Source organism: Manis pentadactyla, chromosome 19 (assembly GCF_030020395.1).
Source record: "Manis pentadactyla isolate mManPen7 chromosome 19, mManPen7.hap1, whole genome shotgun sequence".
Classification (NCBI taxonomy): domain Eukaryota; kingdom Metazoa; phylum Chordata; class Mammalia; order Pholidota; family Manidae; genus Manis; species Manis pentadactyla.
The window spans coordinates 11,526,620-11,553,426 of NC_080037.1; the positions used below are offsets into that span (position 1 = coordinate 11,526,620).

A 26,807-nucleotide genomic window follows, 5' to 3' on the forward strand; every position below is an offset into this window, starting at 1 on the left:
AGCCGGTGCGGCGTACGCGGGACCCCAAAGAATTCCCTGGAGCTCCCTCTCCACTCCTGGTCAAGCATTTTTAAAGGCGTGAAGCAGACAATATCTAGGCCCTAGGGACTGAGCGATAAACAAGACAGGTCCAACGTCTGCCCTCAGGAGCTTGCAGATAGGCAAGCCAGTGGGCGGGGAGCTCGCTACCTGGGCTGAGAATCCACAGAAGAAGCCAAACCAGAAGTGGACCATGGTGAAAGCAAAGTTCTTGTAGAAGAAATAGCAGAGGAACTTGCACATGCGCAGGTAGGACCAGCGTCCATGCACCAGCAGGAGGCGCTGTAGGAACTTGAACTGGGAGAAGGAGTAATCTGAGGCTAGGACAGCCTGGATTCCTTCCTGCCCACTGATGCCCACACCGATGTGAGCGGCTGCAGAGACAAGAGGGTGAAGACGGTCACACACTTCAGAATCCCACCCAGTTAGAGCCTCCCGACCCCTTCATCCCTCCCTGGTCCTGAGACCTCAGGGGACCTCTCCTGACCTTCCCACCCAGCCTATACACCTACACACACACTCACTTTTGATCATGCTGACATCATTGGCTCCATCCCCAATGGCAAGTGTCACAGCCTTTTTGTACTTCTTAACCAGTTCCACCACTTGTGCCTTCTGCAAAGGGGTCACCCGACAGCAGATGACAGCTTTGCAGGCACAGGCTGTCTCCAGAAACTCCAGCTCCATGTCTGCCTCTAACGCATGGGCCTAGAACACAGAGAGCCCTGAGAGCCCCAGTCTCCCCCGAGGAGAGACCTGGAGTCAACTCCTCCTCGTCCCCTTAAAGACCACAGCCCCTCTGACGTCTAGGGAAATGAGAACAAGATAAGCCATAAATACAGTACGGAGAGAAGTGCTCTCTGGAAAGATACTATGTAAGCTAAGGATGGCGACACTTACCAGGCTGTGCCCATTGATGACCAAGGCGTACTCCCCAGCAACGGCTTCCAGGACAGAGGTGAGCTTGGAAGAAGAAAGTTTCTCTTGGTAGGCGAGCCCATTGCCTACAGCCTGGGACGAGTCCGTCATCTTCTCCCGGGCTTTCCTGTGGGGCGAATGAGGCCATGGTCTCCCAAAACAGGAGTAAGGGCTTCTGACGGGAATAGGTATTCAAGCCCAAACAGGCCCCAGGAAGGCCTGCCTGACCCGGTGCACAGTGCAGAACACCTGCCTGCCTCAGGCCTCCAAGTACCTGAGCTCCTCCCGCACTTCCAGGACGGTGTGTCCAGTGACAATGAACACCTCCGTCATGTCGTCTGTCAGCATCTTGCAGGAATAGCCAATGTTCACGGCCGTCTCTACCAAGAGAGAATGCAGGAGCTACCAACAGGCCCCCAGCAAGGTCAGCGCACCCTCTTACCTCACGCAAGGACCCAACGCGGCTGCGTCCAGATGCAATTTCCTCTGCCCTGCTCGGCTCTCACCTTGTTTGTCTCCGGTCAGCACCCAAATCTTGATGTTGGCGAGCGTCAGGAGGGCAATGGTCTCCGGGACTCCTTGCTGAAGCTTATCCTCAATGGCCGTTGCCCCCAACAGCTGGAAACACCACAAAGCTCCATGGCACAGGGGTCCCGGGCATGAGCCCTCCTTGCCCACCCTTGGCCCACACTGCAGCCTGTACCATCATGTCACTCTCAACCTCCTCATAGACACTGGCCAGCCGGTCCTCCCGGCTGTCCTGGGCCAGGCTGGCTTGGAGTCGTCTCTCAGCCCACTCCTCATAGTACTCTTCATCCAGGTCCTTGTAGGCCAGTACCAGGGTCCTCAGCCCCTCCCCTGCATATTCCTAGAGGCAGAGCCGAGAGAGTCACCCCACTCCCCGCCGCACAGCACCGAGAGGAGCAGAAGTGCAGGGCCCTGTCCTCCCTCACACCTACGTTCAGGTGGTCCGTGGTGGTGTGGAGCAGCTCCCGGGTGGAGTGGTGGAGTCTGTCTAGTAGGAGGGTGTCAGCCCCTTTGCAGTAGAGCCGGATCTTCCCCTCCGGATTCCGCACTGAGAGCGGGACAGAGGGAGACGTCCCAGGAAAACTTCAGGCCACGAGCCTCAGCACGTGAGCAACGCTACCCAGCACACCTTGCCCATTCCAGGCCTGCATGTGGCCCCCAAATCACCCCCGCGTCCCCGTCCTGGCCTCACCAATGACTGACATCCGCTTGCGGATATTGTTGAAGTCCAGGATGGCCAGCAGCTGGTAGGTGATGGCTGTGCCCATCTCGTGGACAGTGATAGTTTTGGGGGTACGTGAGCGGAATACAAAACCGAAGTTTCTGGCTGCGGTGACCAAGGCCCCCTCGTCTGGGGACTGGGCTTTGTAGTACAGCTCCCCTGGGTGGGGAAGAACACTCCTGGTTGCGTGTCCCACCCCGGAAGCCCCAGCCCAGCCACACTGTAGAGGCAGAGCCCAAGCTCAAAGGCACGACTCCAGCAAGGAGTGGGGGGCAGGCACAAGCCAGCCCTCGGCTCACCTTCACTCTTTTCTTCAGACATGACAGTATGACACAGGGAAAGGAGGCGGAAGAACTCCTGCGTGTGGGGGTCCCCTATCTTGACAGCCTCCAAAAGGGTGGGGTCCCAAAATAAGAACTTCTTGTCAGCCAGAGGATTGAAGGAGAAGTTGACGGGTTCAGGCCTCTGCAGCAGGTAAGGCGGCAATTAGTAAAGGGTGGGTCGCCAGGCTGCATCCCTGGGAAGACACTGTCCCCACCCTGTTATTCCCTGTCCTTTCAAATCGTGGTGTGGGGACCCAAGATCCTGTCCACTGAAGACCTCAAAATTCTCACTGCTGCTACAATTCTTCCTTGAAACACCCACGTCTCCAAGCAGGTTTCATTTCCTGACCAGACAACACATCACTCCTACCCATACCACCTGTTACTGGTCAAGCATCCTATGTTTAATTGGCACGTAGATTAACTATGGAAGCTGGGCCTTACCTCTCCCAATTCAGCTTTGTGTCCCAGGACGTCAAACACGTCACCTACACACCACCAAGACAAAAGGAGCAGAGTCAGAGTTAGAGGGCGCTCAGAGGGGAGACGCCTCAGCACTGTTCCTGCAGACGCCCAGAGCCCACGACCCTCATCATGGGGCAGACGGCACGCAGATCCACACTACCGCCTGGAGGGGCAGGAAGCAATGGGCACCCTGGAACGCTAGACCACAGGAGCCCCAGACCACAAGTCACAGCACCCACTGCTCCCGAGCCCCAGCCCCACTCCAGCTCTCCTCCCAGGGCAGCTCTGATTCAACCCTCCACCCCGGGGCTCCCAGGCCTTCTCAGGTCCTTTCTCCTGTTAGGCCTCCATAACACACAAAACCTCACACACTGGCCATGAGGTCCGGGTTAGTACAGAAAGCAATTATGAAAGGGGCCCACTGTGCATAAAGTTGGGCCCCACACACCCTGCCCCAGCCATCCCAGCAGCTCAGCCACATGGCCACTGCAGCAGGGCCACACCGGGAAGGCCACAGTCACACTCCAGAGACTCACAGGGCCCTGAACAGCAACACGGGAGAGTCTAGCACTCCACCAGAGCGGCCAACGATGCCCAGAGGCCAGAGCTTCACCCCAAACGGCCAAGGAGCTCCCCCACTGCCTGGAGCTGAGGCTGAGGGCTTCGGCAGGGGATAGGAAGCACTGGCGGTGTCTGCCTCCTGACAAGGGACACAGAGCAGACCCCTTCAAGGCCCTGCAGACCCAAGGAGGGACGAAGCAAAACCCAAATGTCCAGACAACTGTGGGGGCCCCAGGACAATCCTCACAGGTGAGGGGCGAGCCCTGGGCCCCGGGGCACTGCCCTACCGTAGCTGCGGCCATTGATGGAGCACTTGTTGAAGACCATGATGTTCTGGGTGAGTGTGCCCGTCTTGTCAGAGAAGATGTACTCCACCTGGCCCAGCTCCTCATTCAGCGTGGTGGTGCGGGCCTCCGCGGGCGTCCGTTTCTTCATGCAGAACATCTTCTTGTCCCAGTTGATGAAGTAGCTGTGGCCCAGGCGGATGACCTCCACACTGCACAGGGGACAGGAGGTAAGGCTCGGGCAGCAGGGGGCAGAGGTGCCCACCCCATGGCCTTGGCTGCAGGCCCTCTGCCTGGGGAGAACAGGAAGGAGCAGACACCTTGGGTGCAGGAGCCTGGGCGGGAAGGGCAAGGGGAGCCGGCAGGTGGCGCTGGCCTCGTGCAGCCGGCAAGGAGCTCCAACCCTGACCCCGACCCTCTGATGCTCTCCGGACAAAAAGGTGCAAAGGGCCTGGGCAGGGGGACAGCACAGGTAGAGGAGAAAAAGGGGCCATACACAAGGCACTCAACCAGTTCTTACCTCAAGACTAATAATACAGAAACCATGCAGAGAAACAAGAGAAAGTGCGAGAGGGAAGGGGGAGAAAAAGAGAGAGAGAGAAGTAATGAGGGCGTTGCACAGGCCTCAGCATCGCAGATGCCACCTCCAAGAGGGGCCGCCGTGGGGAAAGGAACCAAGGAAGGCTCCGAGGCCCAAACACAGGCACGGCACTCCGCTTCCACACCCCAACTCTGCGCTTTCAGAAAGAACAAGAGGCAAATGCTGGCTCTGGAAGGCGGCGGGGCCTCAGGAACCTGGGAAATAATGCCAGCGTACAGTGGTACGGTGCTTTCAACATCCCAGCGACCGTTCGCATCCTCTCCTTTGCAGAACGTCTTTGGGATATGGACTGTCAGCGTTTCATAAAGGGCCCTGTGCTTAGGTCGGGTACAGCCACGAAATGGGGCCACAGCTGGAACTCTGCCTCGACCTGACTGAGGCTGCCAGGAGGATGCAGTCACCAGGCAACAAGCGAGCTGGCGGGCAATGTCTTCAGAGCCTCTCCCCACCCCCTCCCCCAAACACACTGTAACCTGGTCAGACCGAGAAAGAAACGTCTTAGGCAGCCTCCATGGGCTTCCAGTGAACTTGGACACAGAACACTGAGAGCAAAGCCCAAAGATGTAAAAAAAAATTAGACTGTAAACAAGATAACATTGAAACAGTAATGAAGAATGAGAACTGTGATGATAATGATGGGCATCCTACCCCATATTTGTATATAATCAATATATTTTTCAATCTAGTACCTGTTATCAAGACGTTCCTATAAAGAAGGTGGAACAGGTATGATTCTGCTCATTTTACCTGAGAAACCCGAGGCCCCAAGTGACCGGGTTTGCTTGAGGATATGTGCCTAGTGAGTGGGCAGGATGAAACCGTGTCCCTTGGGAGTGTCCTGGGTGCTACCTAAAAGCCCCACCCCCCACCATTCACACAGACACCCCATCTTGTACTCACTGTCCTCAGCACTAGGGCTCGGCCAGGGGGCCGACTTCAGGGCTATCTGGGAAATTCGGGTGAACAAAAAAAAGCATATGGAAGACTTCTAAGCAACTCCACAAAGCATTTCCTTAAAAATATTGTAGGTTTCCTTATGTCAAGTGAAAGGCACTAAGTACAAAAGACACTCTTTGGCCATTCTTCATCCTCCTCTGACATCCCCCTCCCCCAGTTCCTCCTCACTGGCCCAGTCCCTGCTAACATTCTCTTGACCTTAAAACAAACTGTGCTGCACACCACTGTCAGCCAACACTTCCTGAAGCACTCTTTAGAATTCTTATTTTTTTATCTTTTAATGGTTCGTAAATCCAAAGGCCACTGGCGAAGATTTAAGACCATCCACAATCGCGAACAAGCTAGTTTCCAGCTGTCTCATAGCTGTCCACTCATGGTCTATGCCCATGCACCTGCCAAACTGTTCTGTGGCCATTCCTAGATCCCTGTATCTCCATGCCTTGGGTTCTAGCCCTGTGCCCTGGGCTCCACCTTCACCCACCCCAGCCACCTCTCCACAGACCTCCTCCCTAATTATTTGTACAGGAAACAATGTTCTCCCAATGCCCGTGGCACTTTGTGGGCTCCATGTGGCAGTCTCGGTGGGGTACATGGTATCTCGGTGCCTTACACTTTGGCATCCCTCCTCCCCACTAGTCTGTTGCTTTTGAAGGCAGAGGCCATGTTACACATCTGTGTTCCCTTGCTTTATACATAAGACTGTAGGTGGAATGATTCTGCAGTACTTATTTCCATTCTGTTTTATGTGTTTTAGATTTTTCTTCCTCCATTGGACTGAAACCCCTAGAAAGAAGGAGATACATTCCTAATATAGCTTTGTATGTGTCATGGCACCTAGTACGCTTCTTTGCACAATGTCAGCATGCAGTTAAGTATGTGCCAAATAAATCAATATGGTTTTTGTTCTAATACAGTCCAAAGTGCCAGGAAACTGTGGTGAGGTTTGCTCTGCCCACAAAGATAAACAGATAACACAGAATGTTTATGGTACAGGAAGAAGAGGCCTTCAAGTTCCTTCTTGAGGATTTCACCTTCACAGAAAAGTAAAGTTTGCCGAGAGGCCACCTGAGGTCCCTGGACGGATCCCCAAAGCAGAAAATGCACGTACCTGACATAGAGCGATATGGGCACAACGGTGTTGAGGATGATGATGTAGGACCAGAAGGAAAGGAAGCCAGAGAAAAAGGCACTGTCTACAGCCTCATCCCACGGCAGGTAGACCTGGAAGCGTGTCCCAACCTCATGCTCCCAGATGGCATTGCCAATGGCCAGGATCACCCCCATGCAGACCAGGAATCCAAAAATCTGGAAAGGAATGAGAAGCAGAGGTTAGGCCGCCACTTTGAAAGCCCTTAAAACCAGGTGCATCCCTGAAGGTCATCACTCATACCCTGAGCCTTCAAAACCTCAGGCATCTTTAAAACGGTGGCTTGCTCTAGTACGGAGCACCCAGATCTAGGGACAGTTTCTAGTCTGCCACCAACAATCGGGTGGCCTTCTCTCTGAACATTTTTCTCAACTATATGATGAGGAAGCTGCAACCGATGCATAGTCCCTAGTCTGACATCCCAGAAGCCTTGAGCCTTCAAAGATAGTTAAGAGTAAGGGGGAACTACTTTCAACATACCAAAGAAGCTTACTGGAAATCACCCATTCACCTGAGCTAAGCCTCCACAAGCCACCAAAAATGTTTCTGTGATGTTCACTTTCTCATACAGATTGCCAAAAAAATATTTAACCAGGGAAATGAATTTTCTTCACAAATGTAGGTTTCTTGATAGACAAAAAAAATCTCGTAAAATTTGGAGTCTTTGAAGGGTCATAAGAATCTTTTTGTTATTAAAAAAAAAAAAAACTGGGACCACAGTCTGATTTCAGACATCTACTTCCAAAGGCGCCCCTTACGCCCCTACCTACACATGACGCTTTTAAACACAACAGGAACCATCCTGCTGCCCAAGGACCACTAGGGGGCGACGTGAGCCTTTGAATGAATGACTGACCTGCTCTCCCGCATGCTGGGTTTCAGCACTGCCAAGGAGGGCAGAAACTCTCACCAGACGCTCGCTCCAGCCTTTGCAAGCTGGCATGTGGGGGGCAGGCAGCAGGAAGTGGGGGTGCAAAAAGGGGAAGAGAGCCCGACAAGGAGCTCAAATTTCCAGCCAAACAAGAGAAGGATTCAGGAACTGCCAAAAACTAAAACAGAAACTTTTCCTTTGGGATCTTTCACTCTTAGAAGTCAGGGGAAAAGACCCCGTTATCCATCCTCCAAATGGAAATTTTTCTTTTAACTCCCTCTCCATCCCCATGAAGGCCTCCTTGTCCCTGGCAAAGGCAAACAGAAGGCCACATGTTGCACTGCGTCATCACCATAACGAACCCAGAGAAGGGAAGATTTGTTTTAGCTTTCTTTCAGGTTCTTGATTCATGCACGTTCCTAAGGTTTTTAAATAACATCTTCCAAGTCTAAATGGAGACTGAAATAAACACTGTCTTTGTGTGGCTGACCTGCCAGTGGCTTTAAAGCCAAAACCTGAAGCCTGACTACCGACCAGGGAAGACAGATGGAAGCAGAGGGAACTGCCCAGGGAGTGGCCCAAGGGCAGGGGCGGGGAGCCATACGTGGGCAGCCTTACCCAGAGCACCAGTGTATTCATTAGGCGATCAATGCTTGTTCTCTTAAACTTTGTCCTGCCGCTGTTCTGCATCAGCTTAGTGTCAGGACCTAGAAAAGAATGGGAAGGTCTGGGAAAGCCAAACAACAAACCTGTCTTTGGGCTTCTGCCCTAGTCCCCAGACTATAGGACATCAGGGACAAAGAGACACTGGCTGGTCAAGAGACTTGTATTCAGGGCTAAAGGGTTTTTACCTTACGTGTTGCACCAACCCATTCAGCCTCCTCCCACATTCCTGAGGGAAGACTGAGGCACCAACTCCTACCCAGCTTTCCTTGGATCCTAGGAGGCTCACCTGCAAAGATGACCAGCCCGAAGCACCACTCGGTGTTCCGCAGCACACAGCCCCGCAGCAGCATGTTCTGGTTGCTCAGAGGGAACTTGTTCCCCTTCCAGTAGAGGGTTCCACCAAATTTGTCCAGCTTGTTGTTGGGAGGTTCGCAGATCACTTCACCTGAATGGAAGACAAGAGTGCCACCACTCAAGGTACAGTCAATAGCTTGACCACGAGACAACAAACAAGACAAAGCAGCTGAGGAAGACGGTGTTAGGACATGGGTCCATCTGCACACCGCTGGTGGGAGGGGGAACAGCTGGTACAATTTTGGGGGAAGGGATGAAGCAGCATGATCTAACATTAAAGTACAAAGACCCTTGGGCTCCGTAACCCTACATACAGAAAGAGCAGCACAGGTCATAACAATTTTTAATGAAGCATTATTTGAATACCAAAAGACTGGAAACAATGGAATGGTCAAGGAATAGTTGAATTATGATATATCAATTCTGTGAAACCTTATGCAGCTACCGAATGAACTAAATTTCCCTCTATAGTGATGTGATAAGATACCTGTGGTGAATGTATTAGGTTAAAGAAAGGCAGGTTGCTGAAATTTTGGTGCAGTAGGAGCCCACTGACTTATGTTCACATGCTTGTATAAACAGAGAAAAGTACAGATGATACACACTGACTGGCCAGTAAACCTGGCTACTTAAGGGCAGTGGAATTGGAGGGTAGGAGGGATTTTTCTTATACATTCTATATAGTTTGCCTTCCTAGAAGTATACATTTTTCTGAGGTGAATGAGAATAAGATGACTTTCTCTCAACATGCACAAGGAGGAAGCTATAAGCCATGAAAATCTCTTGAACTGACCATCAGTGCAATTTAAACCCCAAAACCCAACCTACCTCCTCTACCCAAAAGCTGCTTCTCCAAAATTACTCACCATCAAACTTGGCAAGTTTACTGATGTCTCCCAGTTCTGAGGTGACTGGAATCGCCTGACGCACTTTCATGTTGGTCTCTCTGGAAGGACAGTGTCCCTGAGCCCTGGTTCCCTTCCCTTCCTCCAGATTCTACCTGGGGGCACCTGACCATGGGGCATCGTCACCCCCATACACTCTCATTACTGGTTGAGTGATATAGTTCTACACACCCAGAGCCTTTTTTACCCCTAAGTTTTCCAAAAAGTACAGATCCCAGATCTAGAAACCTCTTTCAAAAAACAAGCTTTTCTCCTCTATGGAGGCAGAAGGAGAGGTATGACACTGAGCATGGACTTACCCATCAAGTTCTGCTGTCTCTATGTAACACAGCCCATGGGGCTCACTGCTGGAAAGGAGGAGGAGATCCGCCTAGAGAGAAAACTAATGAGAAGCCCAAAGACCCCATCTTCCACCCCCAGTGGACTCTCTGATGAGCCCTCCATTGGCAAAGCATTCTTGGTTTGCTCAGCCCCAAGCGTGAAAGGGCTAGAAAGGAGCCAGTGTAGGCATATGTATATGACAAAGAAGCTGCCCACCCAAGAAAGTTTCCTTCCACGGTGTTTAAGAGGCAACAGTCAATCAGGAAAAGACCCATCCCTTTCTGCCATAGAGAAGGAAGAGCCCTGTAGGCCTAGAGGGGCACCTTGTCTCTTACCGCCACAAACTGATTATTTTCTAGCTTGATAATATCACCAACACAGACATTCATCCACTGCTCTTGCTGGAGGCTGAGGCAGAGAGAAGAGGCTGTCAGCAGCCAGGCGCTCCCAGGGGCCCCTTTCCTCCCCAATGCCTTCAGTCTCCCGCAAGCACTCACATTCCATGGATCAGCACCTGAGACTGACGGTTATTCACCTGGTTATCGCTCTTGTGGCGGAACTGAAAAGAAGAGATTTAATAAAGGTTAAGGTATCTTCTCCTGCTTCAAGGAATTTAGATGATCCATGAATTACATAGTATGCTGGGTACCCCAATTCACAGATCTACTCTCTCCCTGACTCCCCATCCCTACTCTCAGCCAAAGTATCATGGATCTAGCTGGACAAGGTAAGGGGCAGCAAGGGCACCAAGAATTGTGCTGGGAGGCGGAGGGTGAGTTGGAGGCTGGGGAAGAGGCATAAGAATGGAAACAACTCACGTAGTCATCAGTGGCATCTTTAACAGCTGTGATGGTGAGGACAAGAACCAAAGGCACAATGGTGGTGAACCAGGACAGGGAGGAGATCTGTGGGATCAACTGACAAGAGGAAAGAGAAGACATACCTCTGAGGCCCCACCCTGAGCCCTCTTTTCCCCCAGACCTTTCTCTTCCTTGACTTTATTCGGCTTTATGAGTTGCAAAGTGTCTGCTACAGGTCACTTACCTGCAGAATGAGAAGGAACAGGAAGTAGGTATTGGCAACTTCCTGGAACTGCTCAAAGAGGTTAACAGGCAGGAAGGTGAGAATATTGTACTTAGAGGTCTTGATGCAGTTACTCTGTGGCAGTGGGAGAGAAGATGATGAGGCCCCTCCAGTCCCAACCCTGAAGCAAACTTCCTCCACCTACACTTCCCAAACCTCTGCCCCCAAAGCCAGCAACCACCAGTGTGGAAGGGGGAAGGAGGTGAGAAGGGAGGTGCATGGAGTCAGTGTATCCTGCTTCACTCACAAGTGAAGGCATGAAAAATTCAGCACAGTAGCAGATGGAGACTGTGGGGAGGCTGCCTTCCCCTCCCCCAAGCACTCTCCACTCAGCCTTCATCCCCACCTAGGATGTTCCCACAACTCTCCCCTCTCCAACTCAGGAGTAGGAAAGGGGGCAGGGGGGTGGCGAGAGCCACTCACCGCATACTGGAATTTCTCATTGTATTCTCGGTCATTGGCCCGCGCCCTCCTTTCTTCTTCTGCAACAGAATAATGCTGCAGTCAGAAGGGCACACTAGGGCCTGGCCCAACACCTTGCCAGGCCCACCCACTTCGAGGGGTTTCACGGAGGGCTCTCGGTTCTTCCCACAATACTGTTCTAAGGCGTAAGCACACCTGAGGTATCCCTAAATTCTTCCCACCAGCCCGCCCCTCACGGTCGGCCTGATTCCTTGGCTCTGCAGGCCTGCACTCAAAGGAAAAAGCCTTCTTTCCTCCCCAACAAACCGTCAAGGGTGTCCACTGGACACACTCAGTTCCTCACCCCCACCCCTTTAAGTAAACATTATGCGTTAATGGCCCTGGGAATCCTCAGAAGACCAGCGGCCAAAGACACAAAGCTTCCTTCCTCTGGGACCTCCTGCAGAACTACTAGCCATGGTACGTCCTCCCCCTAACCTGGGGGGGGCAGGGTGGGTGGCAAGCCTGAGGGTCACTGTGCCCTGAACTCCTGTGCAGCAGCATCTCAGGCCCACGTGCAGTCCCATCTGCAGGAGCCTCTGCTTGTCACATGTCACCAGCAGCGGCTTCTGACTGGCCCACAATGACATCACCTTATTTCAAAGCTCATAGTCAAGCAAGAGAAGGGGGGATATGGATCATGCAGACTGAGATAGAAATGAAGGAGGTAGGAATGAGATGTTCTTGACACAGTTGCTCCCTAACTATAACCCTCCTTGTGCCATCTGCACACATTGCTCCTAAACAACACCTTTGTCACTGAGTGTCAAATGAGCTACACCTCTCCTGAACCTCTGCAGATCTGGGACTGCAGGCACCAAGTTCAGATCCCAGAACGTGAAGGTGTCCTATGAAGGGTTCTCCAGCCCACCTCCTGGAGTCAGAAGGTGGGTCAGATAACCACAGGCTGGAAAAGGGGGTAGTGTGGTTAGGCAGTAAACAAAATGCCTTAAACCTGTCTTGGAGTCAAAGGCAGCCTTCCAGACCACTTCCCTCACCCCTCCCAAGACCCCCGCAGAGCACACTGCAGTAACAGAACCTCAAACCACAGCATCTTCTGCCTACCCAGAGAGCTCCTTCCCTGCGCGGTCACTTTACTCCCAGAAACTTCCCCAGAAGGAACCCTTGGATCGAGCCCCTGCGCAGTCACCAAAGACCATGCAAAGGGAGACGTAGGGACAGGACCTCTCACAGCCAGGATCTCTGGGTTTGGAAAGGAGAGAGTATCGGGGAAGGTTGAGGGAGGCTGAGGACAAGCAATGTGCGGGTGGGAGGGGGAAATGACGCTCTCGGGAGAGCTGCCAGACGCTGCCTCCCGTTACCTGTCCCCCAAGAGGGCTTCTTTCGGCTCCAAGAGGGGGGCGCCCCGGCCCGGGCCCACTTCTCGGGCATCTCCTTGGGGACCGTCATGATCCCGGTTTGAGCAGGGGCGGGCGGAGTGTCTGTCGGTCTGTCCTTGGCCTCAGCGGCGCCGACGGGGCGGCCCCCCGGGGAGGCGCAGGAGCTGCGGCCGCTCAGAGGGGAGCCCCGGCCGTCGGGTGCGCGCCCCGCCTGCAGCCCCGGCCATCCTCCCCGCCGCCCGCACCCGGGGCCGCCGCGCGCTCGGCCGCGCCGCCTCTGCCCCCGCCCCCAGCGCCCCCGCGGATGCCAGCGCGCGCTGAGTGGTCCCGAGCGCGGTGCGCACGCCCCAGGCCCCGCCCCCGCCCGCTCCCGGACTGCAGGGGCCGCCGTCTGCCAGCGCGCCGCGTAGGCGAAAGCCAGTGCGGAGCCCCGCCCCCCGGCCCGGCCAATGCGGGCGAGGGGACTGCCAGTGTCGTCCAGGGCAACCACTTTCATCCCACCCCCCCACCCCGCAGCAGGAACACCGGGAGGACCTGGGTGGATGGAAACATGAAGGGAGAAAGGACGGGGAGATGAGAAGTGAGGACGGAGGCGGGAAGGCAGGAACACCGTTCCCCAGGCCAGAAAGGTCCAAGTGCCCCAGGATCAAGCATCTAAGTGTTTGGGGTTAGGGACAGGTGCTCGCACCCTTCCGGAGGAGAACCTAGCTCAGGGATCAAGAGGAAGAATTCCGTTTCCCAGGCTCCCCCGGGATGGGCAGGGGTTGCAGTCTACCCTCCTCACACTCATCACCAGTCGTCCCTCTTCCCTTTACTCCCTGAGCATAACAACACCCACTCTCCATGGTCGATGGTCGCATGGATTTCCACCTCCTCCTGCCTCTTACCTGGGGGGCGCTTTTTTGCACACAATGCCATCTCACCCAGCAAGGTCCCAGCAATCCCATGGGAGACCCTGCAGGAAGGTGACATACGCGTGAGGTCAGGAAGCTGAGGGTAACCTTTCAGTCTCCTCTTCAGACTCCTTCTGAAGGTTCTCTTCCCCAGTTCTGACCCTGTCCCTCCCCAGCCTCCCCCACCAACTCCACACCAACACTCTGCTCGTACTTCCCTGATGGGTCCCTGGGAAAGAAGAGAGATTTCCCCACTACCTTGTTTAATATGGGGGGAATGAGAGTTTATAGAAGCCACAATCTGCAGGGAAAGGAAGGGGGCAGAGAGATGAGGCCAGGTACCGAGAGGAGGGGCACAGCAATCAAGGTACCCATCACAGGGACAATGGATGCCCCCATGTGCCCTCCTGATGGCAATGAGTGGTGCCCGTGTTTACTGGAAAGCAGAATTTCCACCAAAGGGTGGGGGAGTTGAGGAACGTAAGGCAGGAAACACCTGGGAGGGCATCAGGAAACATGGGGGGTAGGCTCCACCCTTCTCAAAATAGTTATAATCCCCCATGCCCCTGTTACTGGGACTTCCATTATCACCTCCTCCAGGGGAGCTCACATTAGAGGCATGGCCTTCACTTCCGGCCCACAGTCCCAAACCACTTCCTCTCAGTCTGGGTCAACCACCCTTCTGGGCCAGCAGAGGGGTCTTCCCAACCCTGGTAGGGAACTGCCCCTCTCTCTCTCTCCCACCCAAGCCTTGTCCAGTGAGTATGGGACTAGGTGCAGGCTCAGGGAGCATCAGACAGACAGGCTTCTGCTTCCTTCCATCATCCCATGTCCTTTCTTTCACCTAAAAAAGCAAAAGGTCTGGCCTACAAGACAGTGTCACAGAGCCTCACTCAGCCCTATTCCCCAGCATGGCCCAAAAGAAACTGCAAGCCAGGTCCTGGGTCCTCTTGTCATCTCCTCTTTCTCTGTCTAGGAGGAAAGCCTTCTTCCTCCTTGGTTCCCTCGTCTCCAGCCTACTAAGCCAGCCTGTCAGCCCCAAGAGATACTAATTGCCTGTCTGCTCAACCTCTATAATTACAAACTCTGGCCATAGCCCTGTCACCCACACCAATCATCCCTTCACTAACTCGGGCTCCCTTCCTGAACCCCAGATCAGGCAATACCGAGAGCCAGAAGTCCCTTTCCTCCCCGACCCTCCCCAACCCTGGCAGCCCAGAGTGTCTGGCTGGGGAAGGAAAACCTCGTCCACATTTTAGAGATGCCAAGCCCTCCTCCAGGGCCCCCAGCCAGGGTCTCCACCCAGTCTAGAGTATGAGTCATGGGACTCATGGTGGGGTGTGGAGGAAGAGGTGAAAGGAGAGGATGCAAGGGTGGGCATCACAAGTTCCACTGCAGGCCCCGCCCTCAGCAAGGGAGGCAGTCAAGAATATTATCAGCCCAAAAGCTGATTTTTGTGTCCTATGAAAGAGTTAATGACGGGGCCACACACACTTTTAGGAGTCAGACATCTGGACAGCGACCAGGAGAGTTGTTTTACCTCTAAGACCCTGGGGAGACTGAAAGCTGGCTTGGTGGCCAACCTCATCCCCTCTGGGGGGCCCTAATCAGGAAAGGGAGTGGGAGACCCGGGAACAGGGCCCCCCCTCTCACTCCTCCTTCCCAGTCTCACACGGCCTGGGTTTTCTGAACCATCAGGCCAGGCCACGTCGCCCTGCCCAGACGCCCTGCCCCAGCCCCCTCTGCAGCCACATTTGGGATAAAAATAGCCAGCTCTGGGAAGAAGGCAATGCTCCGTGGAGCAAAACGGCTCCTCCTCCAGGCCTGGCCGCTGCTCCCTTCCAGCCCAGATCCCGGAGGGGCGCCCTCTTCTTTCAGAGGCTGGCAGGGATATTTGTGGGCAGGTCAGGGAAACCGAAGGAGATGGAACCCCAGACCCCCAGCTCGCTTGCCACGAGCACTGCGCCCGTCAGCGAGGGCGGAACCCGGGACTCACTTCCCAGCCTTGAGCAATCAGAGCTACCACCTCTCCTTCCAACTTGGTTTCCTCAAGCACACAGACCACCTTAAGAAACAAACCCTACCGGCCCCAAACTCCCCTCTCCAGGCACCCAAACCCCCGGACCCGGGGTACTCCTCTCACTCCCACAACTCTCAGGGCGGCTCTCCCGCCTCCGCTGCTCCATCAGCTTCTCTACAGCCTCCACGCGCCCCTTCAGCACCCCATCCATCCTCCCATCCTGCGACAGCCTCCGCTCTCCCCGTGCTCCGGCACCCCGACACTCTCTTCTCTCCGATCATCCACTCCGCCGCCTCCGTCACACCTCAGCTCCCGACTCCCTGCCCCGTCTTCCCCGCCCCGCACCCAGACCCGGCCCGTCCAGCCCCGCGTCCGCAGCCGCATCCCCCGCTGCCTCCCGGCCTCGCCTCACCTCAGCGCTCCGCGCTCGGCGCCCGCCCCGGCGGCCCCGTCCTGCCCATGCCGGGGGCTGGGGCTGGGGGCGCTCGGCTCGGCTCCCCGCGGGCTCCCGCCCCCCCAGCTGCAGCCCCGCTGCCCCCCAGGGCCCCGGCCCGCTACTTTGTGTCAGTTTCGGCCACGGCGGGGCGGAAGTGACGGAGGTGGCGGGAGAGGGCGGGGGGCGGGAGGGGGTTTTGGGGAGGATGAGGGAGCGGGAGGCGGGAGCCGCCATCTTTGTGCCGGGCAGGGGGAGGGTCTTAGCCCTTCAGCTGCTCAACGCTGAGAGGTCGTGGCCCCCACCCTCTCCCAAACATATCCCGCATCCAAAAGAAATCAGTCGGGAAGATAGATGGATTTTTTGGAAGAATGCTAACAGGAGAACGCTGACTTCTCTACTGAAAGAGCGTGGCCTTCGGGGAGGGACGTGAGAGCTGGAGAGGTGGCGAGCAAGTTTTCCCTAAACCCCACACTCCCCCCTTCGAGCTGGTGCCGTCGCCTTCTCTCCCTGCCCCGGCTCTCTCATTGTGCGTGCCCTCTCCTTGAGTGTCGTGCCTGAGTTTCCCCCTTGCTCCCGTTGTCTCTGGGCAGTGTTCCGCTGCCGGTCCTCTCGCCCACGCCACCACTCCCCCGCGGGGGAGGCAGCTCCCCACCCCTAGCTGGAGGTGGCTGAATCTGGGGAGGCGCCCCAGTGAGGGTAAAGGGCGGCGCTGAGGTTGCGAAAGCTAGCGGTCAGGCAATGGGGACCAAGCTTAGGAGGAGGTCCCCAGAGGTATGCCTCCCACTGAACGCAGCGCCTAGCACCCTGCAGATTCTCGCAGCCTTCCCAACCGGCTTCCAGGGTGCGCACCCTCTGGCGGCTACTTTGAGGAAATACTTTCCTGGAAGCCCTCAGAGTCCTTGTTTGTGGGAGGAAGGTATGAAGAGCATTGGGTCCCCTGACCTTATTTCCTCCAGTTCTCCCTGTCCGGGCATCCTCCCCAGTTTAGGAGGAAGTGATGCCTACATGAGTAAACAAAGAAGCTGCCCAGAGCCTGGTGTATTAGTAAAGAGAATGTCTTAACAGACATTTCTCCAGAGAAGAAATACAGGTGTCCATCAGGCCCAAGAAAAGATGCTACACATCGCTAATCATCAGGGAAATGCACATCAAAACCACAATGAGATGTCACCTCACACCAGTCAGAACGGCCACTATCCAAAAGACAAAAAATAACAAGTGTTGGTGAGGCTGTGGGGAAATGGGAACCCTCCTATACTGTCATTGGGAATGTAAATTGGTACAACCGCTGTGGAAAGCAGTATGGAGGTTCCTCAAAAAACTAAAAATAGAAATACCATTTGACCCAGTAATCCCACTTCTAGGAATTTACCTGAAGAAAACGAAAATCCTTGATTCAAAAAGATAATGCACCCCTGTGTTTATCGCTACATTATTTACAATAGCCAAGATATGGAAGCAACCTAAGTGTCCATCAATAGATGAATGGATAAAGAAATGCGGTACATATCCACAATGGAATATTATTCAGCCATAAAAAGAAAAGAAATCGTGCCATTTGCAACGACATGGATGTAGAGGATATAATGCTTAGTGAAATAAGCCAGGCAGAGAACGACAAATACTATAAGATTTCACTTATTTGTGGAATATAAAAACAAAGCAGAGTGAACAAAACAGCAGCAGACTCATAGACACTGAGAAGTGACTGGTGGTTACCATGGGGGAGGGGTTGGGGTGGGTTGGGGGAAGGATGAGGGGGATAAAAGGGCACAAAAATTCTCAGTCATAATATAGTTTGGTCACAGAGATAGTAGAACAGCATGGAGAATATAGTCAATGATTCTGTAACGTCTTTCTATGTAGACAGACAGTAACCGCACTAGTGGGAGTGAGTATTTAATAATATGGGTAACTGTTGAACCATTGTGTTGCATATTTGAAACCAATATAAAATGGTATATCAACATACTTCAATAATAATAAAAAAAAAAATTATTCAGAAAGAAAAACAGAGAGGGAATGTCTTGTTACCAGGCCTGGATCTCTGGCCCTCCTCAGTGTCCCTTAGGGAGGTGAGGGCTGCCGTGTCGGAATCATAGCTTATACTCTGGCTTTTGAGCTGAGGCAGGAGTCTCCAAGTCTGAGACCTCGTGTTGGGCAAACTCTAGATCCCGAGCAGGCTCTGAGTCCTCGGGGTGGTGTAGAGCCACCAGCAGCTGGTAAGTGGCTGTGCCAAGGGTGGCCCCCACCAGCGGAGCCACCACAGGCACCCACCACCAGCCATTGCCAGCGCTGCGAGAGGACAGAAGGGAGACACCCGGTGACTCCTCTGGCCTTCTCCCAGAAGCACTAGGGGTAGCAACAGAAGAACTCCCTAAAGTGGTTTCTGGGGTGACGGACACCAGGAAGAGGGTGTCAAGGCACAGCACTTAGAGAGGAGAAGACCCCAGGAGAGTCAGGCCCAGCCTATTACCTCAGGGAATTATGTGAAAAACCCATTTTGCTAATGAAGCCACTAATGCCAAAGAGGTAATATGACATGCCCAAGAACAAGCCTCTAAATCTTAACTGTTTCCTTGAAAAGGATGGAGGAGGGGAAGAGGGACAAGAGAGAAAGGGAGAACTGGGGCTTAGAGGAGGGACTCTGTCTTAAGAGGTCAACGTTTAAGAGGAGAGGGATTGAGGGACCCAGGGACAGAGGCATTAGCAGAGGGAGAGTGGTGGGGGGACACCAGGGGAAGTCATCTCCTACCTGAAGACCTCAGGGCCCCAGCCAGCCACATAAGTGAAAAGCCTTGGGCCCAGGTCGCGAGCAGGATTGAGTGGGAACCCACAGTTGGCACCCATGGATAGCCCAATGACCAGGATCAGCAGCCCCACTGCCACAGGCTCCAGACCCGCAGGCACTCCCTTGTTCCGTGTGTCCAGGATGGCCAAGATCCCCACAATCAGGATCCCAGTGCCCAGAACCTTCGAGTTGACAGAGGCAGAGGGGCTCCATCAGCTGCCAGATGCTCCATCTCTCCCCTTTTACCCCAACAGCCCAGGTCACCGTCCCATGTCAGCTGACTGTCCAACACGGGCAGCTGGGGTCGGGGATGGTGCAAAGAGAAGCCCAGCCAAACATCCCACCCAGAGCCTGAATGATAGGTTGGGGTCCAATTGAACAGAGCATAAGTTGGGGCTCCCAGGTCTCCCCCTCACACCTACCTGATCCAGGAAGCCATTGTTCAGGGACAGATAGGGGGCAGGGTAGGTGGCAAAGATGGAGGCCGTCTCCTTGGGGCCAGTCACTGTCAGGTTCCCGCTTGTATAATTCTGTAGGGCATCTATGGGGGGAGGGCGACACACAGGATTTCCATCTTTGCTCATCCAAACCATTCCAAGGCACCCCTGCCCACATACAGGCGCCCCCAACCGTGTTCCCTCCGTTACCGTAGTAGAGAACGTAAGTGGCTCCAGAGGCACAGAAAGCAGACAGCAACTGCACCAGGGAGTAAATGGGGAGCTTGGCCCAGGGAAGGCGTCCCAGGAGACACATGGCCAGGGAGAAGGCTGGGTTCAGATGGGCCCCTGCAAGGATCCAGAAAAGAAAACTAACAGCCATTAAGTGTCATTTCCAGGCACTCAGCAGGCTGCACTGCTCTTCCTCCCCATGACTCTTAAGGTAGCTATTACAATTCCCATCATATAGATGAGGAAACTGAGGCTCTAGGAGGTTAAACAACTTGTGAAGGTTTAAACAGCAAAGCCAAGGTTTAAACTTGGGTCTGTCTGCTCTTTATACTACAGCACTTGTGCCTCAAGGCTCCAGCAAGGCACATGGATACAGGGGGTGTCTGGCGAACAATCAGGTGAGGTCCTGAGCATAGATGAACCCCAGAAGGCTTTCTTTGGGGGACACAAGAAGATAGGACTTACCTTTCATTCCTTGCCATCAATCTGTCTAGGTGAGAGGAGGAGAGATACAGAAGGGGAGGGGCTAGATCGGGCCACAGTCATATCTCAGTCCAAGGAACTGGTCAAGCTCAAGGACATAATGACCATGAGTCATCAAAGGATCTGCCTTTTCCCTGCCATCATATACCCACACTCACATGCACATCCTACCCCCTCTGACGGCCAGACCTTGCCCTCGTCACCTGAAACATTACCACCCACGTAGATGGCAATCACCACCGCCAGAGAGCCAGCCAGAAACATGGTGAAGAAGTTGCCTTTGGTTTCTCCACTGGTGACAGCCTGGGCCACAGCCCCCTGAGTGAGGAGCTGGTGGGGAGAGGGAAGGTGAAGAACAGGGGGGCCGGGACAGGGATCCTGGTGGGTCAACAGGGGAGAGAGCCTGGGAAGGCAAGGGGAGAGACCAACAGAGATGAACAGACATGAAGATCAGCAAGGAAGGGAGAAAAGCAGAAAAAGGGAGGAAGAGTAAAGAAAGGGAAGGAAGGTAAGATGGAAAGAGACAGGAATGAAAATGAGGGGGAGGAGGAGAACAGAGGAGATGGGGTGGGCAGAGATATGATGGACAGCTGAAAGAAGCGGGGCACCCGGAAGAGGAGAGAAGGACCAAGAGGTTAAGGATACCAGGAGGAGCCAGAAATTCTGTCCCCCTCCCCTCTTTCTTTTCCCCAATTACCCTGCCTACCATGAGCACAAATACACCCAGAAACTCGGCCAGGCACTGTCGGGCCAGGAGGCTGCGGATCCGGAGCTGGCCCTTGACTTTGGCCAGGGGCTGAGCGCAGGCCATGGTGAGCCTCCCTCTACTCCCTCCGTCTGCATAGGCACAATGCTGCTACACAGCTCCTGCCTGCCAGGTGAAAAGATAAGGAAAAGACTTTAAAACCACTTAGCTGCTGAACAGCACAAGTATCAGTACACGTGTGTGGGCTGGGGAGGAGAGAGATAACGGGAGAATGTCAGTGGGCAGGCTCTGTGCGCGGCTGGAGTCTGGAGTTTGCCCAGGCTCTGGCTCCTGGGTTTCATCCCCTGTCCTCCCGGGAGCGGCCTCCTCCTGTGCGGACACCCTGGGGGCGGCACTCTGCTTCCCATGCATTCTCTTGGTCCTCAAGACAACTGTGTGAAGTCGTACTATTGCTCCCGCTCTACAGATGAGAACACTGAGGGAGCGTTAGAATTCCCCAAGGCCACAGCGCCAGATTATGGTTAAGTCTGATTTCAAATACAGGTATTCTGACTCTCCATCTGCTATTCCACAACGCCTCTCACGTACAATTCGAAGCCTTTCCCCAAACCATTTGGACGCTTGGAAAACTCAAGTCTCTCCAGAGACACTGGACTGAAGACCATAGACGGTAAGAATAACGGCACACTGAACACCTGTCCTGTGCTCCTGCCACCTCACTGCGAGTAGAGAACGCTCTGTTTCTGCGCCTCTTGCCTCGCCTTCAGACGAGGGCTTCACACCCACACTGAGCCCCACCTCCCCTTCTTATTCCTGCCACTCTTATTCTGAATAACACATCACCATTTTTCTACCTCCTTGTATCTCAAGCCTCCAAGAAGATTCATTCAACTATGGACTGAGTGATAGACCCTGGGGAAACAGTGGTAAACAAAACATAGTCCCTGTCCTCCCAGAGCTATATTCTAGTAGGTGGAAAGAGAAAATGTACAACATTTTAAAATAGAATAGTTTATAAGGTCCTTGAAAGCTAGGCCATGTAACTCCGTGGACTCTAGATATCCTCTTCAAGGCCAAGGCCCCAACTCCTCAGTTGCTGGGAATATCAGACACTGATAGCACACAGCTGCTCTCCTCACCAGCCGTGGCTTTCCTGGCAGGAAACTGTCTCGCCCAAGGTTACGTGCCCTGCTGAATAGGGCCTACGTCAATGAACAATTGATACAGGGATACAGAGATCTGGCGTCTTTGCCTCAAAATTGAGACAACTCTGAAGGCCATTTCAGCTCCAAAGTTCCCCACAGGAACAGCTGAAGCCTCTGTTACATCCTCACCGTGTGTCACTTCCCCCCTCCACCTACTCCTGCCTTCCCCACTTCCTTACCTCTATCTCCTGGGAGCACTACCACCCCCCACTAAACCTTGTTCATGTCCCCGATAAACCTAGTTCCTGTGTCTCCCCACCTTAGTCTTTTTTTTCCAGGGAACCCAAACAGATGGTGTCAGGAGTGGTTCTAGTAAGCAAACTAAAATGGGGTTTTGGTGACAGATTCTTCATCTGCTGGTTGACAAATGAGATTTTGGTGACAGATTCTTCATCTCCTGGCTGACAAACAGAACCCTATGATGGTAGTAGCTAGAGGATGCATAGTCTCTAGCTTGCTAAAGTGATGTCATTACTTAAATGATCAGTAGTGGTCATTTGGAAGAGGTCACTGGTTGAAAGGCTGTACACTAGTGCAATTATCTCTGGCACTTCAGAGATGTGAGGGAAATGGTAACTGGAATTGCATAGAATTGAGCACCAACTGAAGGCAGCCTGAAAGCCATCAAGCCCCCTTAACAGCATTTAAGAAAACCCTAATCTCTTGCATCCAGTGGGCTTCAGAGTGGAGGACTAACTCAAATCTTAACTGTATAGTAGCAGAGCTTTAGGGAAGGTTGAATTCTCAGTCCCAGTATGTTTCCTATGCCAAGGTTAGGGTCCTAAAAGAAAAAGTAAGAATTTGACACTGGAGACAGGAACATCTGAGAAGATGGCAACCAACAATCTTGAATCCCCAAGATTTCTCTCAACTTTCTGAGCCTGCAGAATTGCCCATTTCCAGCTTGGGTAAAGATCGTACAAAGGCTTCAAAGGAGGCAGATGTTTTTACAAGACAATACTCATCCCCTAAAGGTCCTATTTCCACCTGCTTTCCTGGCAACAGGTCCAATAACAAGGATTGAATTCTAGCAGAGCCCCAGAGAGGATGTCTGACCTACTAAGAGAGGAAATATACACTAAAAAAGTTTCAGAATCTGGCTAATTGGTACCTGCAGAATTTGGTAGTGTTATACACAGAACTGCATAGTGAGAACGCTGGATCAAGGGGGGTGGAACATTAAGTTAGATTGGAAAGAATTTATTGATAGGAGAGCACCCTCCTGGGATACAGAATTTCAGTCCTGGCAAGATCCCTGGGATACAGGGTGAAAACACTTCTGGGCTAGTTGTAGGAGGGTAGGGGAAAATGATGGCCCATACTAAAGAAAAGTACAAATGCCAAAATAAGGCATTTACAGTGATGACTATTGTTGGAAAAGGGGAGAATATTCAGACCTTTTGAGGATTTTTGGACAAAGGATCTAAATTAATATTCATAGCTGACAACCCAAAGTTATATCATGATCCCTTGTTAAGAGTAGTAAGCATATGGGGTCCAGATAATAAATGTAGTCCTGGCTCAGGTCTGGTTCACAGTATACTCACTGAGACCACGTGTTTTCACACCCACTCCTTTAGGGCTCCCAGACCTGATACCAGTGTGTGTGTGGTGGGGGGAGGAGTCTTCCTATGCACAACACCAAGCAGTTCTGGAACATCAGCAAGGTGTCTGAGAATTCAATTCAATTCTGACACTAGCTGCTCTGCCCAGAGGCAGCACCAGATTCCCCACGTTAAGGGTGCCATCCTCCAGGACTGCCCTCCATCCCCCACTCTAGATGCCAGTCGCAAACCCCAGGCTGTTACCTGTGCTCTGACCTACCGGAAAACACTCACATTTACCAGTTTAATAAAGGATACAACTTAATAGCCAAATGAAGAATCTCATAGGGCAAGCTCCCAAATAATAGAGCTTCTGTCCTCGTGGAGCTTGTGGCAAGTGGAAGCCTTCTGGATCTCCCAGTCTGGAAGCATCCTTCACAGAGAAGCAGGATACAAAAGACAGAAATGCTCTTCTCATGAATTTCGGTGAGGGCTTCATTGACCAGTCATGATTGACAAAGTCACTGGCCATTGGCTGATTCGATCTCCAGCCCTGGGGTGGGGTCCAAAAGTCTCTCATTAACATGACAAGACACTCATCTCACCTTTATGGCTCTGAAGCATTCCAGGAATTGTGGATAAAGACAAAAAATACCTGAGAAATATATACACTGGATCATCTGAATGACCAAATATGTATTTCTTATAACTCTTTATATAACAGTTCACCCCCTGGTCTTCAAACACAGAATCCTCACAGCAAAATGATCATGCCTGGCACAGCACTTACATCTGGTATGGCATTCATACAACAGATAAAACAATAGTACCAATGGGAATGTGCCTAACATTTGGAGCAGGCAGTGTGGGGTCAGGACAGTTTTAAAGAGACAAGTCAATTTTGTCCTATAAAGCCATTACAAACATTTTTATATTGGTTTCTTATGACCAGACTGTCTCCCAGAGCGCTGTTCCTCAGGTTCACAGGCTGCCATTTAACCTTGCCGGGTTTCAAGGCAGGGGTGGTCACAGCCAAATAACAACTTCATCCTTCTGGGCATCTGGTATGCTTTTGCTAAGACATATTATTCTCTTGCTCTGAGCCTCTCTCAAGGTATTAATAAAATGTTGGGTTTCCCTTGTTACATAACCCACTTACTCACACTTTTACCCTCAGCAATAATTTCTCCTTTCCATTTGTCATTTCTCTTTACCCAGACTTTTCCACCTGTGGAAAGGACATCTGGTTGGGCAACTGTACTGGTCCAGATTGCTGGCAGAAATACTAGTCTAGCAAGTGCCTCCCCCTCAGTGCACTCCCACTTATGTAAGGTAGGGTTACACAGGTGCAGAGCTAGCAGGCTGTCCCAGCCACTAGGCAGCATAGCTGCACTCACTGTCAGCCCCAACTTGGCCATATGTTGGCTTTCTGCACCTCACAGGGTGCAAGAGGAATATGCCTAGATTCAGGCCATCTCTGCATTGCCACAGCCCCACCATGTCCATTCATTTTATGGATTCACATGGCTGCCTCAAGGGAACACACCTTGAGGTCTGTCCACTTGTTGATTCCAATCATCTTCCAATCCTGGAAGGAAGTTCTGATGGGCAGTGACATGTCTTATTTTAATGTGCCCCTTAAACACTCAGACTGATTTCCACAGGGCTGCACCCCACACAGGCATTCCTTTAATAGTGCAGTTTTTCATTGCCCATCCACTTGACCATACAGTGAGGCCAATGGCTACAGCCCATGAGTCAGTAAAAATCCACACACAATGGCTTCTGTCATTGTTTAATTCTTCCATCACTGCCAGGAAAACAGCTCACTGAGCTGATTTACTCTTACCTTTTTCAAGCAGAGTCTTTCCATCCTCTGTTCTTAATGCAGCAGTTTTCCAAGCAGGATATTGTCCATTCATCTTGGAACTGCTGTCAGTTCACCAAGCAGCTTTTTGTCATTCGGCTCAGGGCTGTTTGTAGGGCACAGTCCATACAGCAGTCGGTTCTGGCAGCTCATAAGGTGGCTCCAATGTCGGTCCTAGAGGAAACAGGCTACCTGCTCATGGATACCATGTGGGCCTCCTTGCATTCCCCTGGAAGCCTGCTCCTATATGAACCATTTCCATTTCACTATGGAATTCTTCTGGGCACTGCCTTCCTTATTTGAGTGTTTCTCTGATATCACCCAAGACATTATGGATATCTCAGGTTTCAAGATTATTTTATGTCCTTCAGTCATGGATGCAGTCTCAATTAATGCCCAATAGCATGCTAATAATTGTCTCTCAGATGGTGTGTGCCAGGCAGCAGCAGCTGGGAATTTTCTGGTCCAAAATCCCTATGGTCGCTGCAGGGAGGCGCTTGTGGGCTTTTGCCACAAGCTCGTCTGCATGGGTACAGGTGGCAGAGACCTCCAAAATCTTACCTGAGTGGGGGAGTCATAAGGGCCCAAAGGCACTGAGAGCACAACTGCCTTTTGTAACTCAGACTTTTGTAATTCAGATGGCCTGCTTTTTTTCAGATCCCCATTCAAATATAGCTTTCTTTCTTATAGTCTTATACATGGGAGATAGCAATATTCCCAGGTGTGGAATGCGTGTCCTTCAAAGTCCAAATGAAATAACCAAAATCCTGGCTTCTTGTTTGGTCCTAGAGGTGGGTAGTGAGAGCAGTCTACTTTTAGTCAGTAGTGGAATATGCCGGGTGGTTCCTGCCCACATTATTCCTAAGAATATCACTGTTTGAGCAAGTCCTGGGACCTTTGCTGGGTTTATTAACCAGCCCCAGTTGGTCATGTGTGTCACTATCTCTCTTGCCAATGGGTTTCAGCCCTGGGCAAGTTTGCTATGGATTCAGTGTGACCAAAGAAAATGACAGCAAAACGTTCTTGGGGTGAAAGGGTTATACCCAACTTTATTTCCAGGTGGCAGGTCAGTCACTAAAATCCCGTTCACTCAGAGTGAGTCTGCATGCAGCAAGCCGGTCTCTGCCTCTGGGCCCCTCTGTCTGCACAGCTGTCCTCTGGGCTTCTCTGCCTGCACAGCGGTCCGGCACAGTCATCCCACACAACCATCTTCTGGGCCTCTCTGCACAGTTGTCCTGCACAGCCGTCCTCTGGGCCTCTGTCCTCGGCGCTGCCACCACTCCAGCCTCTGCTCTGCTCTCCTGCAGCCTTGCAGCCCTGCCACCATATTGCACCCAGAGCACTGGGCGGAGCTCTTTATATAGAATCAACAGCCATGTATTGCCCACAAGTGTGCAGTGAGCTAGTCAACCAGGGCCAGGTGAGAATCCTGGCCACAGGAACTCTCATTTTATCCACACTATCACATTCAAATCAGTCCTGGCCTGCTCTTCTGTTTCTGATACTACCATAATGTCACCAATGCAGTGTATCATTACACTTCAGATCTGCATCAAATCCAAATCCCTCCTGACCAAGTTGTGACAATAAGCAGGTGAGTTCAGATAACCCTGTGGCACCACAGTAAAAATAAACTGGGATCCTTCCC

At 52.5% G+C, this 26,807-nt stretch overlaps 2 protein-coding genes across 6 annotated transcripts in view; both read right to left on the reverse strand.

Moving 5' to 3' along the window:
* The window catches only part of ATP8B2 (ATPase phospholipid transporting 8B2), a 35,851-nt gene extending 19,799 nt beyond the window's left edge, over window positions 1-16,052 (reverse strand). For 2 of the 4 annotated variants that reach the window (XM_036922315.2, XM_057494908.1), the window contains exons 1-23: window positions 15,872-16,050; window positions 12,529-13,501; window positions 11,168-11,226; window positions 10,706-10,819; window positions 10,480-10,578; window positions 10,159-10,220; window positions 9,997-10,069; window positions 9,640-9,710; window positions 9,302-9,381; window positions 8,368-8,526; window positions 8,034-8,122; window positions 6,506-6,702; window positions 3,843-4,051; window positions 2,974-3,017; window positions 2,506-2,671; window positions 2,177-2,365; window positions 1,917-2,032; window positions 1,661-1,825; window positions 1,464-1,575; window positions 1,232-1,337; window positions 940-1,084; window positions 564-747; window positions 190-413 (exon numbers count right to left, since the gene is read on the reverse strand). In XM_036922315.2, the coding sequence (XP_036778210.1) occupies window positions 190-413; window positions 564-747; window positions 940-1,084; window positions 1,232-1,337; window positions 1,464-1,575; window positions 1,661-1,825; window positions 1,917-2,032; window positions 2,177-2,365; window positions 2,506-2,671; window positions 2,974-3,017; window positions 3,843-4,051; window positions 6,506-6,702; window positions 8,034-8,122; window positions 8,368-8,526; window positions 9,302-9,381; window positions 9,640-9,710; window positions 9,997-10,069; window positions 10,159-10,220; window positions 10,480-10,578; window positions 10,706-10,819; window positions 11,168-11,226; window positions 12,529-13,042 (3,177 nt within the window). In that variant the 5' untranslated portion in view covers window positions 13,043-13,501; window positions 15,872-16,050. Of the gene's footprint in view, window positions 1-189; window positions 414-563; window positions 748-939; window positions 1,085-1,231; window positions 1,338-1,463; window positions 1,576-1,660; window positions 1,826-1,916; window positions 2,033-2,176; window positions 2,366-2,505; window positions 2,672-2,973; window positions 3,018-3,842; window positions 4,052-6,505; window positions 6,703-8,033; window positions 8,123-8,367; window positions 8,527-9,301; window positions 9,382-9,639; window positions 9,711-9,996; window positions 10,070-10,158; window positions 10,221-10,479; window positions 10,579-10,705; window positions 10,820-11,167; window positions 11,227-12,528; window positions 13,502-15,871 lie in introns of all 4 variants that reach the window. The other 2 variants (XM_057494907.1, XM_036922316.2) reach the window with 2 other exon arrangements.
* A 1,272-nt stretch (window positions 16,053-17,324) lies between these two features.
* Window positions 17,325-20,702, reverse strand: AQP10 (aquaporin 10). Of its 2 annotated transcripts, none has more exons than XM_036922319.2 (6): window positions 20,544-20,702; window positions 20,041-20,167; window positions 19,334-19,471; window positions 19,109-19,227; window positions 18,651-18,868; window positions 17,325-18,190 (listed from the first exon to the last, which is right to left on the reverse strand). In XM_036922319.2, the coding sequence occupies exons 1-6, from the start codon at window positions 20,646-20,648 to the stop codon at window positions 17,992-17,994; spliced, it is 906 nt and encodes a 301-aa protein (XP_036778214.1). In that variant the 5' UTR covers window positions 20,649-20,702; the 3' UTR covers window positions 17,325-17,991. The 2 variants fall into 2 exon arrangements, with proteins under 2 accessions (XP_036778214.1, XP_036778213.1); XM_036922318.2 differs by having other exon boundaries at window positions 17,325-18,247.
* Between the last annotated feature and the right edge of the window lie 6,105 nt (window positions 20,703-26,807).

Bases quoted from the DNA above. Each gene is read 5' to 3' on its own strand.
- AQP10 (XM_036922318.2), bottom strand. From the start codon at position 20,648: ATGGCCTGCGCTCAGCCCCTGGCCAAAGTCAAGGGCCAGCTCCGGATC. The intron at 20,168-20,543 runs GTAGGCAGGGTA...TCTCCCCACCAG, and splicing joins TGGGTGTATTTGTGCTCATG to CTCCTCACTCAGGGGGCTGT. The intron at 18,869-19,108 runs GTAGGTGTGAGG...GTCAACTCGAAG, and splicing joins ACAATGGCTTCCTGGATCAG to GTTCTGGGCACTGGGATCCT.